This window comes from Mustela erminea, chromosome 7 (genome assembly GCF_009829155.1).
Source record: "Mustela erminea isolate mMusErm1 chromosome 7, mMusErm1.Pri, whole genome shotgun sequence".
NCBI lineage: Eukaryota > Metazoa > Chordata > Mammalia > Carnivora > Mustelidae > Mustela > Mustela erminea.
Window position 1 is genome coordinate 126,529,432 of NC_045620.1, and position 19,866 is coordinate 126,549,297.

At 36.3% G+C, this 19,866-nt stretch overlaps 1 protein-coding gene and 1 long non-coding RNA gene across 10 annotated transcripts in view; both read left to right on the plus strand.

Moving 5' to 3' along the window:
* Window positions 1-19,866, plus strand: part of PUM2 (pumilio RNA binding family member 2) — a 103,772-nt gene that overhangs the window by 26,793 nt on the left and 57,113 nt on the right. For 7 of the 9 annotated variants that reach the window (XM_032353213.1, XM_032353214.1, XM_032353212.1 and 4 more), the window contains 5 exons: window positions 6,279-6,387; window positions 9,429-9,616; window positions 10,176-10,345; window positions 13,510-13,780; window positions 14,036-14,129. In XM_032353213.1, the coding sequence (XP_032209104.1) occupies window positions 6,279-6,387; window positions 9,429-9,616; window positions 10,176-10,345; window positions 13,510-13,780; window positions 14,036-14,129 (832 nt within the window). Of the gene's footprint in view, window positions 1-903; window positions 929-6,278; window positions 6,388-9,428; window positions 9,617-10,175; window positions 10,346-13,509; window positions 13,781-14,035; window positions 14,130-19,866 lie in introns of those variants that run through there. The other 2 variants (XM_032353216.1, XM_032353220.1) reach the window with 2 other exon arrangements.
* On the plus strand, window positions 14,632-17,014 carry LOC116596134. The gene is made up of 2 exons (XR_004288010.1): window positions 14,632-14,966; window positions 16,819-17,014. It is a non-coding gene; the product is annotated as an uncharacterized LOC116596134 (long non-coding RNA).

Sequence of the window (19,866 nt, forward strand, 5' to 3'; positions counted from 1 at the left end):
TTTCTTAGGTTATTCTGCTTTCTAAAGAAGACCAGTCTTAAAAGCAGGTTTGAACAGTGTTTCAGCCAAGTCTGTGACAAACTTGAACTTGTTTTCTTTTTTAAGATTTTATTTGACAGACAGAGATCACAGGCAGAGAGGCAGGCAGGGGGTGGGGCAGGCTCCCCGCTGAGCAGAAAGCCCTATGCGGGGCTCTATCCCAGGACTCTGGGATCATGACCTGAGCCAAAGGTAGAGGCTTTAACCCACTGAGCCACCCAGGCACCCCGCGAACTTGAAAGAGCAAGTGAAGTCACACCATTAACTTAATTCTCTTAGACCGACCCTCCCCTCCAAGCACTTTACTTCCTACATCTACATTGTATGTGTATTTACCGATTGGCTTATTTCCCCCCTCCCTTTCCAAATAGTTGATAAAGGTAAAGACATCTTTGCAGGTAAAAAAAAAAAGTTATGATCAGAAATAGTTGGAAGAGCTTGGTTAGTTATTTGGGGGTGGAGGAAGTATACTTGAGGTTTTTGGGGAAAAGAAGCTGGGTTGGAATAGTATGTTAATCTAAACTTAAAGCTAGGCTTTCTTAATGGAAATTTCAGATATGCCGAGTAAAAATGGCTAGGATAAAAGTGGCTAGGGTTAAGACTGCCTGCTTTTTTGGGCAGATAGCAGTACATCAGTGCTTCTGTGAACTTCATTCAGTAGAAATGTATTTTTAAATAAGCTGTTATCACTAATTATTTTTTCTTAACAGTTTACCAGCTAATTCTGTTACCTCTAAGAGATAGCTAAGAAACCTCAGGTTTCTGTCTCTGGGTTCTCTCTCCCACAAGCCTTTCTATCTTTCCTCATCTCACAGGCAGCAGGGAACCTTCTGGGATTTCCTTCTTTGCCTGTCTCTCTCTCACCAGTCTTCTCCTCCTTTCCTGACAGGTGAGGTTTTTTTGTTTTTTTTAATCCCAGAATTCATTCATTTTAATAAATTAAAAAATAGCCCTGAGTTTCTGGCTCTTCAGTTTTCTAAAATTGCTTGTTTATTTTTTTAATGTGACATCTTTTTTTAAAGCATTGCCCTATTCTTGACTTTTTCTTCAAAAATAAAGTTTTCTTTATTATATCTTAAATTGTTTAGATCTTTAATGTAGGAAGCACTGCATTATGTATAGGACTGTTTTCAAATGTACTGGGTTTTATAGATTGAGATACCTTTGCTGGCCCATCATCAGAAGGGCAGTCTTTCTATTTGGTCATCCAGAAATGGGAACAGATCTGTATTCATCCATTCATAAACTCATTCTTTCCATATTTTTCATAGCATGTTCTTGTCAAAAAACACTGATTTGTATTACATCATATTGCTTAAAAAGAGCAAAGGTAATTCATAGGAGGTTGGACTCAGCTTCATTAGTATAGTATATTAAAACCACACTGCAGAGACACATATCTGTTATTTTATATGCACGCTTTATGTTCCTGTTTATTTTTTTTAAATAGGGGGAAAGAGGCCTCTACCTGAAATTTTTTAGGAAACCCAGAATTTAACTTTAAGTCACTGAGTTAATGTGTTTTATTTGGGGAATATTCATAGCTTAGTATGATAAATAATGCTCCCTCTTTTCTTACACAGTATGTGTGTATGTATGTATTTATTTATTTATTAAGGTTTTATTTATTTATTTGGCAGAGAGAAAGAGAAGTCACAAGGAGGCAGAGAGGCAGGCAGGGGGCGGGGAGGAGCAGGCTCCCTGCTGAACAGAGTGTCTGATGTGGGGCTCCATGCCAGGACCCCAGGACCATGAACTGAGCTGAAGGCAGAGGCTTAACCCACTGAGCTACCCAGGCACCCCAGTACACAGTAATATTTAAAGAAAATTATGTGCCAAGATCCCAGGTGGTGTGGTGAAGTGGAATACTGGATAGGGAAGTAAGGAGACTTCTGTTTTCCCTGATCTACCACTAGTGCTATGACCTCAAGTAAGACGGCTTCTTTGAAGACAGTAATAAGAATTACCTTTTGTATGAATTATATGTATCTCAAATGTTACAGCTCTGACCTGAGCTTTTAGGGATGACTGGAATGGAAACCAGCTACTTGAAGACCGATCATAGTTTTGTCTACGTAAATCTTTATCTTAACTATTTTACCTTAAACTTTATCCACTGTAATGAATACCCACATTATATAGGCTGAATAGCTTGATAATGCCATTAAAGTTTATTATATCTAGTGGTATTCTACTGAGAATTTTCAGAAATGCTGATGATTTAGACTGATTGAAAAGAACCATCTTCTGTGGTAGTTACGTGTAAAGAGAATGAGCCGTGTAATTATACAGATTGATGGATTCACTTCCTGATGCTGCCACTTACTAGCCACATGTATAACGTTGGTTCTGTTTCCTCATGCAGAATGGGACTGTATTAGGCATCTGTTGTTTATTTCATGATCCACCTACAATACTCAGATGGACTTGAAAATATAATGAATAATGACAGTTCTTAAATCAGCCAGTTAAATGTTGCTGGTTAGTATGTAACTTATATTTTACAGTATTAGAAGATTACTAATTTTTAGTAGTAAAGATATCTAATACTTATGTGTCTGCTGTGTGCTAGATACTGTTCTAAGCAGTTTACATAAGCTATTTCATTCTAGCCTCAAGAAGCTCTTGACAGTTGCTTTGTTATTATACTTAGAGATGAGGAAACTGAGATTCAGAATGGTTAATTAACTGGCCCAAGATGATGTATAGTAGTGATGGAATGGATGCTTTGACTATTTACAATAATGCTTCCTATTGGAAGTGATGACGTCTACTGTTTTCTGTTAAAGCATATTAGGAATGGAGAAGATTTGGTGAAGTTGTAAGATTTGAAAAAATGAAAAAGTATTGCTTTCTTTTATTAACAGAAGAGATTAAAGTCTGCAAGAGCACTCTTCTGGGGTTCTAAAGAATTACCTTGTGTTTTTTTTGTTGTCTACAGATTTAGTTATTAACATTTGTGCCCCTCTTTTCTGAATTTCCATTTATAGAGAGAGTCATCTTACATCCTGATTTGCCCAGACAGTCCGGATACATATCTGTTGTCATGGCATAATTATTATTATTATTACTGTTTTTTAAGTTTTATTTATATGACGGGAAGAGAGAGAGAGGGAATACAAGCAGGGGGAATGGGAGAGGGAGAAGCAAACTCCCCGCTGAGCAGGGAGCTTGATGTGGGGCTTGATCTCAGGTGCCCTTGTCATGGTATAATTATTAATAGCACCCCCTTCCTCAAAAGTGTCCCACTTTGGATTTTTATGAACACCTTAATTTAAAACACCATATTGCAGACATAAAGCCTTTCAAATTTTTTTGATTCTTAGGATTATGTTAACTTGGTTGGTTATGTGATTTTTTTTATGTAACAATTTGCATTTAAAAAATCAAGTGTACCTCTAAAATTCTAGAGGAATTTATTACATATTTTGAGGCAGCATGCTAGGTTTTGAGTGATTTCTTTGAAGATGGAGAGGGCAAGCCATAAATGCTTCTTGAAAGAAAGAACTAATAAAATGGTGGACAGTTGGGGGATGAATTTGTATGTTCACCCTGTCGTTTCTGACTTGGGAGGACAGAGTTGCAAGTTGACAAATACTGAATTGATTGACCTTGGTTTAAAGCTTCTGTGAATTATGGAACTAATACAAAGTGGTAGTGGATCATGTATTGTACAGATCTTTAAGATCTCTTAGCCCTTGTTTTCTGTAATATTCTTCCCCATTTCTACTGTAGTAAAAGAGTTTCCAGGGGCAAATCTCTATTGCTATTCCAACCAGCATACTGCCTAAATCGTTTTTTTTTTTTTTAACTGTTCTATCCTGAATTATTGCCTTCCCCTATGTTTAGCTCATTTTAATTTTATTCTTGATCACAACTAGTAGTTTCTGAAAGTATTTGGAATCATGTCTAAACTGTCACAAAAAGTTGTTTCTAGAAAGCACAGGCCTCAGTCAGAAGAAGTGTTAATTTTATTAACTACCAAATTGTTTTCCTGTGCATGATAACTTACACATATTTGCAAAATGAAAAGATATTCTTAGTATAGTGCTTGGCAGAAAGTAGGCATATTGGATAAGTGCTTAACTTTTTTTTTTCCCTGGTTGTATAATTTTGTATTTTAAAGCAGGGATATATGAACTTCTCTACTAAAGCACTGCATGGCACTTTATCACAAAGGCTTTGGAATGGTCTCAGAGTTTCTATTATTTCTGCTACCTTAGAAGATTAGTTTTAAGTCTTAGAAGACTTCTGTGTCTATGATGACTGCTTCTATTAAGTCAAAATTTTATTCTCAATCCTTATTTGTTACTGTTACTTTAATATGAGTCTTTTCATGATGTATGAGATAAGTTTATTTTCTCAGGAACCATAATTTTAAGGATTAAGTTGGGTTTTACTATGAATGAATGTTCAGTTATTTATATCAAATAGAGTGTTTTAGTATTATATTAATCAGCTTTGCATTTTGTTTGACCTTTTATAGTGAGATTTAAAACAACAGCAACAAAAACCCCAAAGGAAGAGGTTGCAGATTATTGTTTAAAATGTCTGTGCTTTAAATACAAATCATTTGCAGCCCAGGATGTTCCTAATGTGGAAAAATTATTCTTTTTAAAATAGCAGAAGTTGCTTTCCTTTAAGATCAAATCTGTTTAGTTCAGCAAAAAATCTGTAGATTAGGAACATGCACAAATTGAACTTTCCCCCCTGCCTTCAAAGCTGCTTCTGTAGTACTACCATTTACCTTATTACCCAAATTTAAAATTTTATCAGTCTCCTCCCCATTTGTAATCAGATTCTATTGACTGCTACTAAATACAGATAACTCTCAAACCATTTTATTTTTCTAGTTCTTTCTGTTACTACCCTATTTCAGTTCTTACCATCTTGGCCCTGTCATAGTTCTGTTAAACTGATTTCCTTGTCTGTAGTCTAGAATATCCATTATTCTTATAGCTTACAACTTGAGTTGTTTTCTGAAATGTAATGTCACTCTTAACAACCTCTCTGGATTCCTTTACTTCAAAGTAATGTGTACTTTCTTTAGCTTGTCTTTAAGTCTCCTCAGGATCTGATCAAGAAAGCTTTACCAGCATCATCTTTGACATGCTCTCATCTGTTCATCCATCTCATACCTTGTTGTACACACAGTGCAATTTATTACATTGGGCCTTTGTTCATGATATGCTTTATCTTCCTCGCCTTCCACTCACACTTTCACCACCCGCCACCCCCAGTTTTATTTCTCAGATCCAGTTCAGGTTTAACGGAGTTGGTTTTACTACATTTAGTATGTTTGTGAGCTCTCTGAAGATAAGGTTACCAAGACCCTAAGGAGGCAAACACAGGTAATTTAGTGTGATAAGTGTAGTGTAAAAAGTATACGGGTTTAATTATGAGCACTGAAAGACAGGGTACCTAATTAAGGGCTGAGAGGGAGGAGGTCTTAAGAATGCATATTTAAAATGCCAAATGCATGTCTCAGAAAACCAGTCTCTTGTTTTCAAACAGACATATCCCCAGTCCATCTTCTCTGAGTTTCAGGGAAGGTTGAGAGGAGAGGCTTGGATAAGTATCATTAGGAATTAGCCAGATGTACATTTTGAATAATCAGTGAATCATTGTATCAGCACAGTTTTAATGTGCTGTGTGTGTCATATATATGGTAGATAAGGCATGGGGCTTTTAGATTATTTCAGAAGTATTTGAGGTTCCTTTCTGTGTGTCTTCCACCATCCATAGGTTCCTGATTTGGAATTGATAGATTGCTAGCATTCCAGACCTAACTTCCATTGAATAAGTGAAGATGAATTTTCTATCATGGAAGCTGTGGCATAGGAGGTGATCCAAGGGCAGTCCTTGGAAGTAAAGGAGAGGTTTTCATCTTTTATATAGATGTTTTTATTTATATTGAGTACAAAATTTAGTAAGTTTTTTGAAAAAATTTACAAAGAAAGTCACATGGTGGTAAAACCATTTTAAATATATAGACAAGTCAGGAGGGGACTTTGACTAGGGTTCAGGTTTTTAAATTACTAGAGCCAGTCCCCAAACATTAAGTTGGGATTATTTTCTTTTTAACAAAACAAAAGAGAAAATAGTTCTCTCTGAATTTTCCTTAATATTGAAAACTAATTTCATATTGGTGGTAAGTTTGCTTTCACAAACCACGTAGAATTAGAATAAATTTGCAATTAGAATGAAACTTAAATTAATATTTTTTCCCTCCCGAATAGCTTTTGCCTACCAAAAAGTTTTGGGAACCTGATGATTCAACAAAAGATGGACAAAAAGGCATATTTCTTGGGGATGATGAGTGGAGAGAGACTGCCTGGGGAACTTCTCGTAAGTTATTGCTGTTATGTGTGAGAATTACGACTTGACTTGACTTTTTTGAAACCCTGCCTATCCCAAGACAGTATTTAGAGCAAATTTGTGATGTCTTTGTTGAAAATTGTGTAAGTCATTTTAATGTATACTTTTAATATAAATTAACCCTTATCTAATGGTCAAGCATTTGTCACAGTAAAATACTACTGGATGATAAACTAACCTTAAATTTTGAGTGTAAATTACCTGGGTGTTTCTTTATTCGCCCTCTGCCCTCCCCCCCACCCTTGTGCTTTCTCTTTCTCTTTCAAAAATAAATTAAAAAAATTTTTTTTAATTAATTTTTTTTAAGATTTTTTTTTTTTTTTTTTTTAAATTTGTCAGAACAAGCAGGGAGAGCTGCAGCCAGAGAGAAAACAGGCTCCCCACTGAGCAAGGAGCCTGATGTGGGACTCAGTCCCAGGATCCTGAGATCATGACCTGGGCTGAAGGCATACACTTCGCTGACTGAGCCACCCAGGTGTCCCAAATACAGTCTTTAAAATAAAATAACGTGTGCTTGAAAACTTGACTGGCAGAAATGTTTTGATTTTTATTTTGAAGGTTGAGTGCTTAATTACTTTATTTACTAGAACCAACTATTTTTTAAAGCATCTGAAGCAAAACATCTTGAGCACAACATGGTAATGAGAGATTATTTCTAAGATGAATGGTTGGGAAGTATTTTTGGTATGTTATATTTGGAGGACAAGCAATAAAACATTTAAGCAACATACATACTTCTTTTAGTGTCAAGTTTGTATTTTGAATTTCTTGTGCCACTTCCTTTTGTAACTTAACTTTTTTTAGTTGTAGGGATAAAATTTTAAAGATAAATATTAGTCTTTACCCAGAGATATGAGGAAATTAGGAATGAATAAAAAAGTTATTTTGTTTATAGAACAAACATTTATTGAATGCCAAGTATGTACAGATATGAGTAAGATATTCCTTGTTCTAGAGGAATTGTTCTAAAGAAGAGTCTTTCCATGACTGTAAGAGACTTTATCATATAGTTAGTTTCTCTAGCTGAAGTTACCTTTTCACCCTCATGTTCATCTGTTTTTTTGCTCACTTTAACTCTTTACCCTTCATATCACTTCCTTTGGAATTCACTCTAACACTGGGAAGGATTAATGCCCCTTATTTCTGTTTCCATAGTATCCTGGATCATTTTTAATGATGCACCTTTACTCTTTTATGATTGCCTTATATTAAACCCGTGATCTCTTTGAGGGCAGGAACTGTCTTTTTCTTGGATTCCCCATACATAGTACAATGCCCAGCATACAAGAGACTATAAACCAACATTTGAAGTATATTAATGAATGGGTGAATGATTGAATGAAATATAATAATGACTAATCCCTTGTGGATAAAGGTACTACAATGGAAATGTTTTAATATGCCTTAAAAAAGTAGTAGTCACTTAAAAACATAGGGTTAATGAAATGATGACTGAGTACCACTGTGATAGTTCAGCCTCTTAAGGACTAGACTTAATATTGAGTATTAGATGTGATAACAAATGAACCAGAGTTAGCTTACTGGTGCCTTAAAAAATTTTTTTTGGTAAATCTATTTGAATGTTGCCTCAAATGTTTTATATTTGTATTCCATTTGTTCTCTAATCTTAAACATTGTTTTTTTTCTTCTTGTTATAAAAATGTAGAAAAGGGAGGCAAAGTGGAGGGCTTAGGAGGGTAGGGAAGGGAAAAAATGAAACAAGATGGGATTAGGAGGGAGACAAACCATAAGAGACTTTGTTTTTTTTTTTAAAGATTTTTATTTATTTATTTGAGAGAGAGAAAAAGAGAGAGAGAAAGAAATCACAAGTAGGCAGAGAGGCTGGCAGAGAGAGAGGGAGAAGCAGGCTCCCTGCCGAGCAGAAAGCCTGATGCCGGCTGTGATCCCAAGACCCTGGGATCATGACCTGAGCCGAAGGCCAATGCTTAACCAACTGAGCCACCCAGGTGGCCCTCCATAAGAGACTCTTAATCTCACAAAACAAACTGAGGGTTGGTGGGGGTAGGTAGGGAGAGGGTAGTTGGGTTATGGACATTGGGGAAGGTATGTGTTATGGTGAGTGCTGGGAAGTGTATAAGCCTGACAATTCACAGACTTGTACCCTTGGGGCTAATAATGCATTATATGTTAAATTTTTAAAAAAGCATACAAAATGTATAGAAAGGTATTCATAGCAGAGGAATAATTTTTTTGTTAAAAATAAAAACCTTTAAACTGGGAGGGACTTTTATTTATTTATTTATTTTAAAAGATTTTATTTATTTGAGAGAGAGCAAGCTGGGGGAGCTGCAGGCAAAGGGAAAGGAGAAGAAGGCTTCCTGTCAAGCAGGGAGCCCAGTGTGGTGCTTGATCCCAGGGCTCTGGGATCATGACTTGAGCTGAAGACCCGATGCTTAACCAACTGAGCCACCCAGGAGCCCCTAGAAGGGACTTCTAAAAATAATGTTTAGGTGACAGTTTTTACACCAAGAATAGAAATTCTCTGATATTAACTGATTTTTTTCCAAACTTGTTTGTGTTTATAGTTGTACAGCCATGTGTTCTGAATCCATCCAGTATATATAACTATGAGCTTGAGGTGTGCCCCTGCCAGTTTAGGAGTTAATTTTATTCTTCTAGGTTTCACTTCTAAAGATTGTTGGTTTGAATTATAATGAATCATTAAGAAAGCTTTAACATTTAACAAGATGCTTATTGGCAGCTGAGCCTTCAGGTTAACGTTTCTGTCTCCATTGACCTTTCTGGTTTGACAGTTCTTAATCAGCTTTTTCCTTTTTTTTTTTAAAAACCAAATGACTTGCTTTCTGTGTTGCCAAGAAGTGTGCCTAGGCCAGCGAGTCTCAGCAGTATGAAAGCTTTTTTTCAGGATCATAATAGCATTCAAAATAAAACAGGATGCTGATTTTTTACCTTAATATGTTAATTTATGTAGATACATTTTGATTAATTTAAAAGTACAAATGTATAATTGTGTTCTTCCTTCCAAACAGACCATTCAATGTCCCAGCCTATTATGGTACAGAGAAGATCTGGACAGGGTTTTCATGGAAACAGTGAAGTAAATGCAATACTGTCTCCGCGATCAGAAAGTGGAGGCCTTGGTGTGAGCATGGTAGAATATGTATTAAGTTCTTCTCCTGCTGATAAATTGGATTCTCGATTTAGGAAGGGAACTTTTGTAAGTATTTTGAATAAAGAAATATTTAATAATTAATCTGGTTGTTTGGTTATCTTTAAGTCCATTTATTTTTTTTTGGCTCTTCCCAGAGCAAAGGAAATCTTGGTGCTGTTGGAGCTCTGGTTTTCTTCTCTTGGCCACTTCTTGAAATACATGAAATAGAGAACCAGTGGGAATATAATCTTTTAGCCATGTTACAAATATCAACCATATTAGTTAAGAAACATAATTTGCAAGATTACAGTTGTTTATTCATGGTAGTGCTTCATGTGGAAGTAACTAAACAAAATCATATGCCTTAAGTAGAATTTTAATCTTGTCTGTGGTGTTACTGCTTTTCCAGCACCGCTATAGTTAAGGTTGCCTTAGCCCTTCTGTTATAAATCACTGTTTTGTGCTCAGTTTTTTGGCCTTTGATAAATTAGTTGATTACAACATTAAAATAAGATACAATGCTTTTATTGTTTACATGCACTATAGTGTAGTTTTAGGTCACCTTATGGTGCCTTTTTTTGTGTTCTATTAAATATTCAGAATCAAACAGATTCTTTTTCCTCAGGGCACTAGAGATGCTGAAACAGATGGACCTGAGAAAGGAGATCAAAAAGGCAAGGCTTCTCCATTTGAGGAGGACCAAAACAGAGATCTTAAACAAGGAGATGATGATGATTCTAAAATAAATGGCAGAGGTTTGCCAAATGGAATGGATGCCGATTGCAAAGATTTTAAGTAAGACTTTAACTTTCTCAAGAAGAAAAGCATATCTTCAGGGATGGTACTAGTAGTTGATGTGATTGATTTAGACATTTTCCAATTTTGGTTTATTTTATTTCCCTTTGTATCTTGTGTTAATCTAGTAGATTTATTTTTTTCATAAGGAGTATTAGTTGATTATGCACCATTAAAAAAAAAATTCCTCAAAATAGTCTCAAACCGTGCATTTCATTAAAGGAGTAATGTTAGAAGTTGCTGTTATCTTTCTGCTAATATGATAGTCTAAATTTTAACTTTTTCCTCCCTGCTAAAATTTAGTGAATTTTAGGCTTAATCTGTTTTTTCTTGGCAGACTCCTTTGGGGGTGCTCTTGAGCAGCTTTCTGTGGAGTTTCCTCTTCCTTCTATCCCTGTATTGTATCCCCCACCCAATCTAACTCCTAATCTCAGAAATGAGGAAATATTATTTCAGGAGCTGTGACTGACCTTATTAGTGTTCCATTATTAGAATTTATGGTAATACTTAATATTCCTGAATTTAGGAGGTAAGGAACATATTCGAGACTTTAAAAAGTTAGCTTTGCGCTTAGAATTCTTTAAGTTGTAACGTTTCAGTTGTTTCTTTATGGCAGTTAAATAAGTCTTTTCTTCTAGCTTTGATCTCAGATTAGGCAGTATACATTTACCTAGATAATAGGGAGTTGTTTTCTTCATACTGAATTCCTACATTTTACACTTCAGTAATCAGATGCTTTGGGGCTTATACCTGAAAAATGAGCTGTTTCATTGAGATCCTGTGAACCATGGAATCTCAGTTAACTGAGTATAACCATGTATGTGGATGGTATGCTTTTACATTTATTGCCTTTAATTATCAAAAGCAGAGTAACAGTGCTGCTTAAAACAGTGCCATTTGTGTCTGTTGTAAGTGCAAAAAAGCATCCAAAACCAGTAAACCTCTTTGATAAGAAATACATTTTAATGTTTTTCAATTTGTTTTAGAACCTTACCCTGATTTTACTTTTCTGCAATTACCTAATCTTAAGTTTTAGTCAAGGGCATATATTTAAAACTGAGTTTATGAGCCCTTCACAGTATGCATTTATAATTGAAGTGTTAATACACCATTAACTATAGCAAGAAAATAGCACCACTTAGTAGCGCAATGCCTTTTTTCTGTTATATCCTCTATTTATTGCTATATTAGAGTTGTTTGTTTGAAAGGCTATGCTTCTCCATAATACGAACTTTACTACATTTATTAGCATTCCAGTTTTACTCCACTAAGTTTGGGGTATGCATTTAAAGTTGTTTGTGAAATATTCTAGATGTAGTATTGTACTTGATAGGGTAAAAATGTTTTGGGCTAATAGCTGTGGCCATATGGTCACTCTGCTAACATATCACTAATCTGTACATTAATTGATACAGCATCAGTATATAATCACTGGAGTGTAGAATTGAAAGGAAGTGAAGAACTATAGCAAGCTTTATTTTAAAATTAAAGAAGAACCTTTTAGGTTTTTTTTCCCTTCCCATATATATATTTTGAAAGAAAAACCTTCGAATATTCACATGAAAAATTAGGTATGGTTAAAATGGGAAAGGAATTAGAAATTTCTTCTAAATATTGCAAGGATAGTGGTTGATTTTTAAATAAAATGTAAGTTCACCTAAATACCTGGAAACCAATTCTTAAAATTAAGTAATTTCGTTAAGTAATGACTTTGTAAAATGTTCCTTGCATGTTAGGAAATTCATCTCGATGTGCAGCTTCTGAACATGGGGGAAGAGTTACATAAGTGTTAACAGCTGGCCCTGAAAGCCAGGTGAAATAGTTACTGTTCCTTACTTAATGTACTTAATGTTCACATATACTGTGAGCTCATGTTCTCAGAACAAACTTACTTCTTGTGACGGAAAAGATCTTGCCTAAAGTATTTCTGCAGAAGAAAATACACTGTCAATGAGGATAGATTATGTCTAGGCATAAAGTAAAAATAAGTTTTAGACCATGAAAGATGTTGATAAAAAGGGAAAAGCCGATGCTCAGTAAATTTTTTGAGAAAATTAAAAAGGCTTGTTAGTAGGGGAAATTGCTGTTTTAATTTGAAGCATACTCTTTTCTATTGTTATACATACTTAATTCTTGGTAAATATGTTATAAATTTCTATTTCTGGTGGTTTTTTTTGTTTTTGTGGTGGTTTTTTGTTTGTTTGTTTGTTTGTTTGTTTTGTAAAGATTTTATTAACCTAGTTGATAGAGAACAGGAACACAAGCTGGGGGAGTGGGAGAGGAGAAGCAGGCTCCCCACTGAGCATGGAGCTCAACTCGGGGCCCTATCCCAGGACCCCGGGATCATGACCTGAGTCAAAGGCAGATGTCTAACGACTGAGCCCCCAGGCGCCCCTCTTCCTGATGATTTAAACTGTAACATTTTTGTGGATAAAGATGGTTTTTGGAAAGTTGTCATAGAGGCTTTTCACACTTCCTTTTTTTTGCCCTTACTTGAAACAATAAGCACAAGAAGGTTATGTCTTTAGTCTCATTTAAGAAACTAAGGCCTGGAAGGTGAAATGATATGCTCAAAATCATATTTAAAGACAGCCTGGAGTCAGCCTTCATCTTAGTTCATGTCCTTTTGCATTGTATCTCATTTTACACTCTAAAGTCATGAAAGCCATCCTTTATGGCCAGTTTTGTTTTTTTTCTGAACCATTATTAAGCAGGATATCGTGGCATAATTCTATGCTGGTGGAGAAGACCGGAAGTGTGGCAGATGGGTTTTGGTTTTGCGTCTTCCCATATTTGTCACTTGATAGTCTGCTATTCAAACTTACCATTCATTTTGTCTGATTTGAAGAAAGTTTCAGGTAGTCTAAGCCTAAATTGTGATATTGGCCAATTTTCTTAAGTGTAAAATTGAGTTACATCTTTATGCTATTCAAATTAGGGAGAGTGATCGTTAGTAGTGTGAACAAAGCAAAACCATGTCTGTTCTTAAGAGGAAGTTAAATTAGAAAAAAATGCTGAAGTGGAGTACGTTAGTGACCTGGTGTGCCTGATTTGCCCTCTGTATTTTACCACCATTTGGTTTTCATGATTTTCTTACTTTTCCATTCCAACTGTGACTGACTGACTACTTTTACTCATAAAGCCTTTCTGTTTTCTTTATATAGTCGTACTCCTGGAAGTCGTCAAGCCTCTCCAACTGAAGTAGTTGAGCGCCTGGGCCCCAGTACTAATCCCCCAGAAGGATTGGGGCCTCTTCCTAATCCTACAGCTAATAAACCACTTGTTGAAGAATTTTCAAATCCTGAAACTCAGAATCTGGATGCCATGGAACAAGTTGGTCTGGATTCCTTACAGTTTGACTATCCTGGTAATCAGGTACCCATGGACTCTTCAGGAGCTACTGTAGGCCTTTTTGACTACAATTCCCAGCAGCAGGTAAAGTGTGACCCTCCTTTAAAGAAGCTCCTCTTAACTGTGTGTTGGCATAGCCTGAACTGTGTGTTGGTGTAGCCTGAAGTGCATTGACCGGAATAACAGGAGTATTCTTAAATACTTGATGTTTTAGAAATAAAATGTTTTTATGGTTGAGAAAGTGATTGAGATCAGTGTTAAAATACACTATTCACAGCTTTCTAAATAGAAATGAAATGCTTTGAGACTAATCTTGGTATTAAATATTTTCTCTAATAGCTCTTTCAGAGGACTAATGCGTTAACAGTTCAGCAGTTAACTGCAGCTCAGCAGCAGCAGTATGCGTTAGCTGCAGCGCAGCAGCCGCATATAGGTGAGTCCAACCACTTTGATGAGACTGTTAGAAAGTCTTGTGTTAGTGTTAATTAGAACGCTTCATTTTTCTTTTATTGAATGGTGTTACGTAGTGATGTTTCAAAACATCTCATTGAGATCAAAGAGTAATTAATTACATGGCAAAAATAAAGATTAACTAGGAAAGAATCATTTCTGATTATTGTATCCTTGATGAAATGAAAATCTGTATAACTTGATGAAAGCTGTCAGCACATAAGTTTTTTTCTCAGTGTGAAGTTGAGTCAGACACTTGAAAGTTCAAATGTAGGTCTGTCTATTATCAATCAGAATGTTTGTTTATTTTTTTAAGATTTATTTATTTATTTGACAGAGACACAACACAGCGAGAGAGGAACACAAGCAGGGGGAATGGGAGAGGGAGAAGCAGGCTTCCCACTGAGAAGGGAGCCCAATGCGGGGCTTGATCCAGGACCCTGGGATCAGGACCCCTGCCTAAGGCAGACTCCTAACACCTGAGCCACCCAGGCGCCCCAAAAATGTTTATTTTAAAGAATTACATTCCCAGGAAATTTCCTTAAAATGTTTTCTTCATTAAGTTATTTGGGTCTTTGACCATTAGCTTTCAATGTGAATTACTGTAATTATGCATTTGTTACTGCTGAAGCATTGGTACATGTTGTCCATGTTGGGGTTTTATGTTTGTGTTTTCACTTTTTTTTTTTTTTTTTTGGAAATAATTATAGATTCACATGGAGTTGCAAGGAGAGTACAGAGAGGTTCCCCACCAGCTTTCCCTATATGGCTACATCTTACATAATTATAGTATAGTACCAAAACCAGGAATATGACATTGGTAAATGTGTGTGTGTGTGTGTAGTGTTATTTTATCACGTGTAGATTTACATACCCGTTTTTATGCCTGATTTTAGCTTATCTTAATTTATTTTCTTATTGGAGAAGGTGTGACTGTATTCCACATAATCTATGGAAGCAGGCTGGGGGCAAGGTGGGGGGAGGCGATAGAAACTAAGTTGATTCTCTTCTCTTCTCTTTGTATTGTTCTTTGTCAATCCAAGAAGGTCTCCTAGGTCCCTGTTTTATTTTTGGTTTTAATCAAAGGTGACCACACGTTTCTAGATGGTTTCTTTCTTTTCTTTTCTTTTTTTTTCTTCTTCTTTTTCTTTTTAAGATTTTATTTATTTATTTGACAGATAGAGATCACAAGTAGGCAGAGAGGCAGGCAGAGAGAGAGGAGGAAGCGGGTTCTCTGGCTAAGCAGAGAGCCCAGTGCAGGGCTCTATCCCAGGACCCTGGGATCATGACCAGAGCTGAAGGCAGAGGCTTTAACCCACTGAGCCACCTAGGCACCCCTTCTGGATGGTTTCTAATAGCAGCATACATTCTTTGCCCCCAGCTTCCTTTATTCCTATACTTAAGTCCTCCTCATTAGAAATGCAGTGATTCAGGCGGCATCTGGGTGGTTCAGTCGCTTAAGCATCTGACTCTTGATTTAGGCTCAGGTCATGCTCTCAAGGTGATGAGATTGAGCCCCTTAGAGGGCTCAGCACTGAGTCAGTTTAGGGTTCTCTCACCCTGCTTGTGCGTGCATGTGTGGGTGCTCTCTCTCTCTTTGAAATAAGTAAATAAAATTTAAGAAAAAAGAGTAGTGGGGCACCTGGGTGGCTCAGTGGTTTAAAGCCTCTACCTTCGGCTCAGGTCATGGTCTCAAGGTCCTGGGATCCAGCCCTGCATTGTGGGGCGCTCTGTTCAGCAAGGAGTCTGCTTCCACCTCTCTCTTTGCCTCTCTGTCTACTTGTGATCTCTGTCTCTGTCAAATAAATTTAAAAAATCTTAAAAAAAAAAAAAAAAAGAGTAGTGATTCCTGTCTTCTATACAGATGGTATAACCCTTTTTTATTTCTTGAGGCTTTATGGTATGTTTTAATATGTGACAGGCTAGTATACCCATTGCTCTGCCTTTTTGAAGTTTTACATTTTCTTTTGTTAATCGCCTTCTTATATGCATTTTAGTAATTTGCTTATTTATTTACTTCCAGAGATTGGGTTTAAATTTTAAATTAACTTCTAGAAAATCTACTTTGTTATTACATTAAGTAATAAACCAGGACATGGTGTATCTTTACTTTTGTTAAATCTGCTTTTGTGTTGTTTATCAGTACTTTAAAGTTTTTATCACCTACGTTTGCATATTTCTTGATAAGTATGTTTTTAGCTTTTTTGTCTTTTGCTGACCTTGTAAATGGCCTTCTGTCTTTTATTAAATCTTTAAATTGGTATCTATGGAAGCTCTTGGTTATAGCAGATATTAAAGTTTATAAGTATTTTCTAATTGAATTATTCTTGTGTTCATGGAATAAAAAATGCATATAATCTCTTAATGAGCTCTTTTAGTTTTTTTTTTTTTTAAAGATTTTATTTATTTATTTGACAGAGAGAGATCACAAGTAGGCAGAGAGGCAGGCAGAGAGAGGAGGAAGCAGGCTCCCTGCTGAGCAGAGAGCCCGATGCGGGACTCATCCCAGGACCCTGAGATCATGACCTGAGCCGAAGGCAGCGGCTTAACCCACTGAGCCACCCAGGCGCCCAGAGCTCTTTTAGTTTGCTCATGTTTTATTTAGGATGTTTGTATCAGTAATGTGTACATAAAATTAATCCTTAAGTTTGCGTATTTTATATTTTTCTCAGATTCTGGGATATGATCACTGCCTGAAAAGAATTTAGAACTATTTCCCCTTTGAATACCTTAGAGTATTTCAAGTAACATTGGACTCCTGTTGTCTTTAAGTCTTGGCAGAACTTTGTGAAGCCATCTGGGAAACCATGCACATAAATTTGAAAACCTGAATAAAAATGGAACTATTTCTAAGCATACTTTACAAAATTGACTCCACCTTTTAATCTTTGTTCCATAGTTAAATATATTGATTGTTGACCCTCAGTCTTAGTATCCAAGTTTGCCTAGTCATCTCTTGTCTGGCTGAAAGCCCGTTTTGGAACAGCATTGTACAATAGAAATGTAATGTGTGCCACATAGAATTTTAAATTCTTTTGTAGCCACATTTTTAAAAACTAGAAATTAATTTGAATAGTCTATTTAACCCATTATATAAAAAAAAGTCATTCTAAATGTGACCAGTATATAACTTACTATTGAGAAATTTAAATTCTTCATATGAAGCTTTCCAAATTAGGTATGGATTTTTCCACTTTAAGCTGATCTCAATAGACTAATCACATTTCAAATACTCTGTAGCTATATGTGGTTTTAACGTAATAGACAGTGTGGCTCTAGAAGATTCTTCTAGAGTGGGGATTGACAAACTTTTTTATAAAGGCGCAGATAGTAAATATTATAATTTTGGAAACTATATGGTTCCAGTCACAACTACTCAACTCTTGTGTTAGAGCACAAAAACAACCTTAAATGACATAGAAATGAGTATAGCCGTATTCCTATAAAATTCTACCATGGACACTGTAATTTGAATTTTATATAATTTTCATGTGTTGCAAACTATTATTATTTTCAACTACTAAAAATGTTAAAACTGTTCTTAGTTTATCTAAAAATTGGTAGCATCCTGGACTGGGCCAGAAAGAGATAATAAATATAGTATATTTTAATTTTTTTCTAAATAGCTATCTACACTGAGAAGGGAGAGAAAGAGAAAAGAAAAGGGATTGTTGAGGTGGTTTGGAAATTTTGTAGTATAGGAAATTGTGAGTAAAATTGAAATAAACTGTATAGCCTGCAGAGGGCTGTAGGGGGCAAATAAATAGAGGGCCTACACACACCAGGATTGGAGTTTGAGTCATGCTAACCATGGGTATAGTAAGAGCACCCAGGTCACAAATATAAGTAAGACTTGGTTTGGAGACTTCATGATGTGTAGTTGGCAATCTTGATACCACCTGATGCACAGGTGAGCATAAGAGAATCTCTCCAATAGTATTGCAAACAAAATTCACAGTGCAAACAAGAAAGATGAGCTAGAAAGCAGCCAGTTGTGTAACAAACAGTAGAATTTACACCCAAAATGTAGAAATAAGGGAACCTTAAAGTTTCGGAAAGAACTTTCAAAGGTGATTCATAATCTTAGGAGATAAAGAACTTAAAGCCATCAAAAATCAGCAGTCTTGAAACAACAAAATGGTGTGAAAATCAGCCATTTCAGAGTCTTGTAAGTAAAAAGACCTAGGTGGGCTTCATTATTGAGTAGCTGTCACCTAGGATGAAATGTACTGGAGAATGAAAACTTAGGAAATCTCCAAGAACACTAAACCCAAAATGATCAAAATGATCAGTACTTAGCAGAGACAGAGAAACTAGAAGCTAAGGATTGGAGTCAGTAGTAACTAAAGATGTGCAAAGCATAGCTGACTGTACCTTTTCCTGAAGTCTCGAATAATCGTGGACAAAGACCTTTGAAGAAAACTCAAAACTTTATAGTTTTGATGTCCCTTCATCTAAATTAATTTGTAGATTTAATGTATTCTTGGTTGGAATCCCAGTAGGATTTTTTTGGAACTTTAAAATTTGTTTTTGATGTTTGTCTTAGAAAAGTAAAACAAGAAAATTAATGGAAAACTAAAGTGAAATAAGGGGGACCTACTCAGCCATATGTCAGAAGTTACTGTTTTCAGTGATTTGAAACAGTGTGGTACTGACCTAGGTATATACAAGTAGATAACAGACAAGAACACTTCACAGTAGACACATGTGCAAGGGTGTCTGTTTAGTGTGCAGGGTAGATTTTAATTTTTTTTAAATTTTATTTATTTGACAGAGAGCACAAGTAGGCAGAGAGAGAGAAGAAAGCAGGCTCCCCACAGAGCAGAGAGCCCAATGCGGGGCTCGATCCAAAGACCCCAAGATCATGACCTGAGCTGAAGGCAGAGGCTTAACCCACTGAGCCACGCAGGCATCCTGGTAGATTTTAATTTTAATTGACATCTCAAATTAATAAAAGAATGTATTTGGAAAATAGCTTGGAGATAAGTGGGTCCTCTTCCTGGTAGATATAAAATTTAAATGAGATTGAGCCTCGGTGGCTTAGCCGGTTAAGCATCTGCCTTTGGCTCAGGTCATGATCTCGGGGTTCTGGAATTGAGCCCCGCATTGGGCTTCCTGTCAGTTGGGAGTCTTCTTGTCCCTCTCCCTCTGCCCCTCCGCACCCCACTCTCTCTCAAATAAATGAATAAAATCTTTATTTTAAAAAGTTTTTTGTTTTAGACTCTAGTTCTTTGTCTGTTAGAGAGAGAGAACTTTATCTTAAAATTTTTTATTTATTTATTAGAAAGAGCCAAAGAGATCACAGAGGGAGAGGGAGAAGCAAACCTGCCTCTTAGCCCAGAGTCCAGTGCAGGGCTCAATCCCAGAACTCCAAGAACATGCCCTGAGCCGAAGCCAGACACTCAACTGACCGAGCCACCCAGGCACCCCTAAAACAACAACAAAAAAAAATTGTTTTTTAAAGATTTTCATTTATTTATTTGACAGCAAGCCAGAGAGCACAAGTGGGTGGGAAACAGCAGAAGGAGCAGGAGAAACAGGCTCTCCTCTGAGCAGGGAGCCCAATGTGGGGCCCCAGCCCAGGACCCCAGGATCATGAACTGAGCAGAATGCAAACGTTTAACCATCTGAGCCACCCAGGTGGCCTAGATTATCTGTTGACATAGAAAGGGATCTGTGGTTAATTGGCAAGTGAAAACATATTAAAGTATCATCATAGT